At 45.4% G+C, this 1,142-nt stretch overlaps 1 protein-coding gene across 1 annotated transcript; it reads left to right on the top strand.

The window, feature by feature from the left end:
• Positions 1 to 134: 134 nt before the first annotated feature.
• LOC100472017 (olfactory receptor 1361) lies at positions 135 to 1,136 on the top strand (the record flags this gene model as incomplete). The annotated part of the gene is made up of 1 exon (XM_002921141.4): positions 135 to 1,136. A coding segment is annotated over exon 1 (877 nt), but the record flags the coding sequence as incomplete, so codon positions are not given.
• Between the last annotated feature and the right edge of the window lie 6 nt (positions 1,137 to 1,142).

Genomic DNA, 1,142 nt, shown 5'->3' with positions numbered 1-1,142 from the left:
GGAATGGGATAGGCTGGTGATGGGTAGTAAGGAGGGCACGTATTGCATGGTGCACTGGGTGTTTTACGCAAGTAATGAATCGTGGAACTTTACATTAAAAGCTAGGGATGTACTGTATGGTGACTAACATAATATAATAAAAAATATTATTAAAAAAAGTGAAAAAAAGAAAAAAAACACTGCAATCTCTAAACAGTAAATGGAGCTCAGTTATTAAACATTCTCCTTTACTTTTGACCACGTTTTCTCCACTGCAGACATGGACAGACACAACCAGACGACACTGACAGAATTCCTTCTCCTGGGACTCTCTGGGCATTTAGAGCAGGAAGACGTTCTCTTTGGGCTGTTCTTGGGGATGTACTTGGTCACCATCATTGGGAACTTGCTCATCATGTTGGCCATCAGCGGGGACAGTCATCTCTACACCCCCATGTACTTCTTCTTGGCTAACCTCTCTTCTGTCGACATCTGCTTTTCATCAGTCACAATCCCCAAGATGCTGGTGAATCACATACTGGGAAGCAAGTCTATCTCTTATGTGGAATGCATGACCCAGATCTACTTCTTCATCACTTTCATCAACATGGATGGGCTCCTCCTCAGTGTGATGGCCTATGACCGTTACGTAGCCATCTGTTGCCCACTCCACTACACCATGATCATGAAGCCCAAACTCTGTATCCTTCTGGTGGTGGCATCGTGGGTCGTTACAAACCTGCATGCTCTCCTGCACACTCTTCTCATGGTCCAACTCACATTTTGTTTCAACAATACTGTGCATCATTTTTTCTGTGACCCCTATGCAATTCTAAAGCTGTCTTGTTCTGATACCTTTATCAATGACCTGATGGTATTCACTGTGGGGGGACTGATATTTCTGACACCGTTTACATGCATCATTCTCTCATATGCTTGTATCCTCTCCAAAGTACTGAAGTTGCCATCTGCCCACGGAATAAGGAGAGCCTTGTCCACATGTGGATCCCACCTCACTGTGGTCTCCCTCTTCTACAGGGCAATCCTGGGGGTGTATATGCGCCCTTCATCCTCCTACTCGGTCCAAGACATGGCGGCCACTGTCATCTTCACAGTGGTGACTCCCCTGGTCAATCCCTTCATCTACAGTCTGAGAAATCAGG

This window comes from Ailuropoda melanoleuca, unplaced genomic scaffold (genome assembly GCF_002007445.2).
Source record: "Ailuropoda melanoleuca isolate Jingjing unplaced genomic scaffold, ASM200744v2 unplaced-scaffold25109, whole genome shotgun sequence".
Lineage (NCBI taxonomy): Eukaryota > Metazoa > Chordata > Mammalia > Carnivora > Ursidae > Ailuropoda > Ailuropoda melanoleuca.
This window is presented reverse-complemented; position numbering and strand designations above follow the sequence as displayed.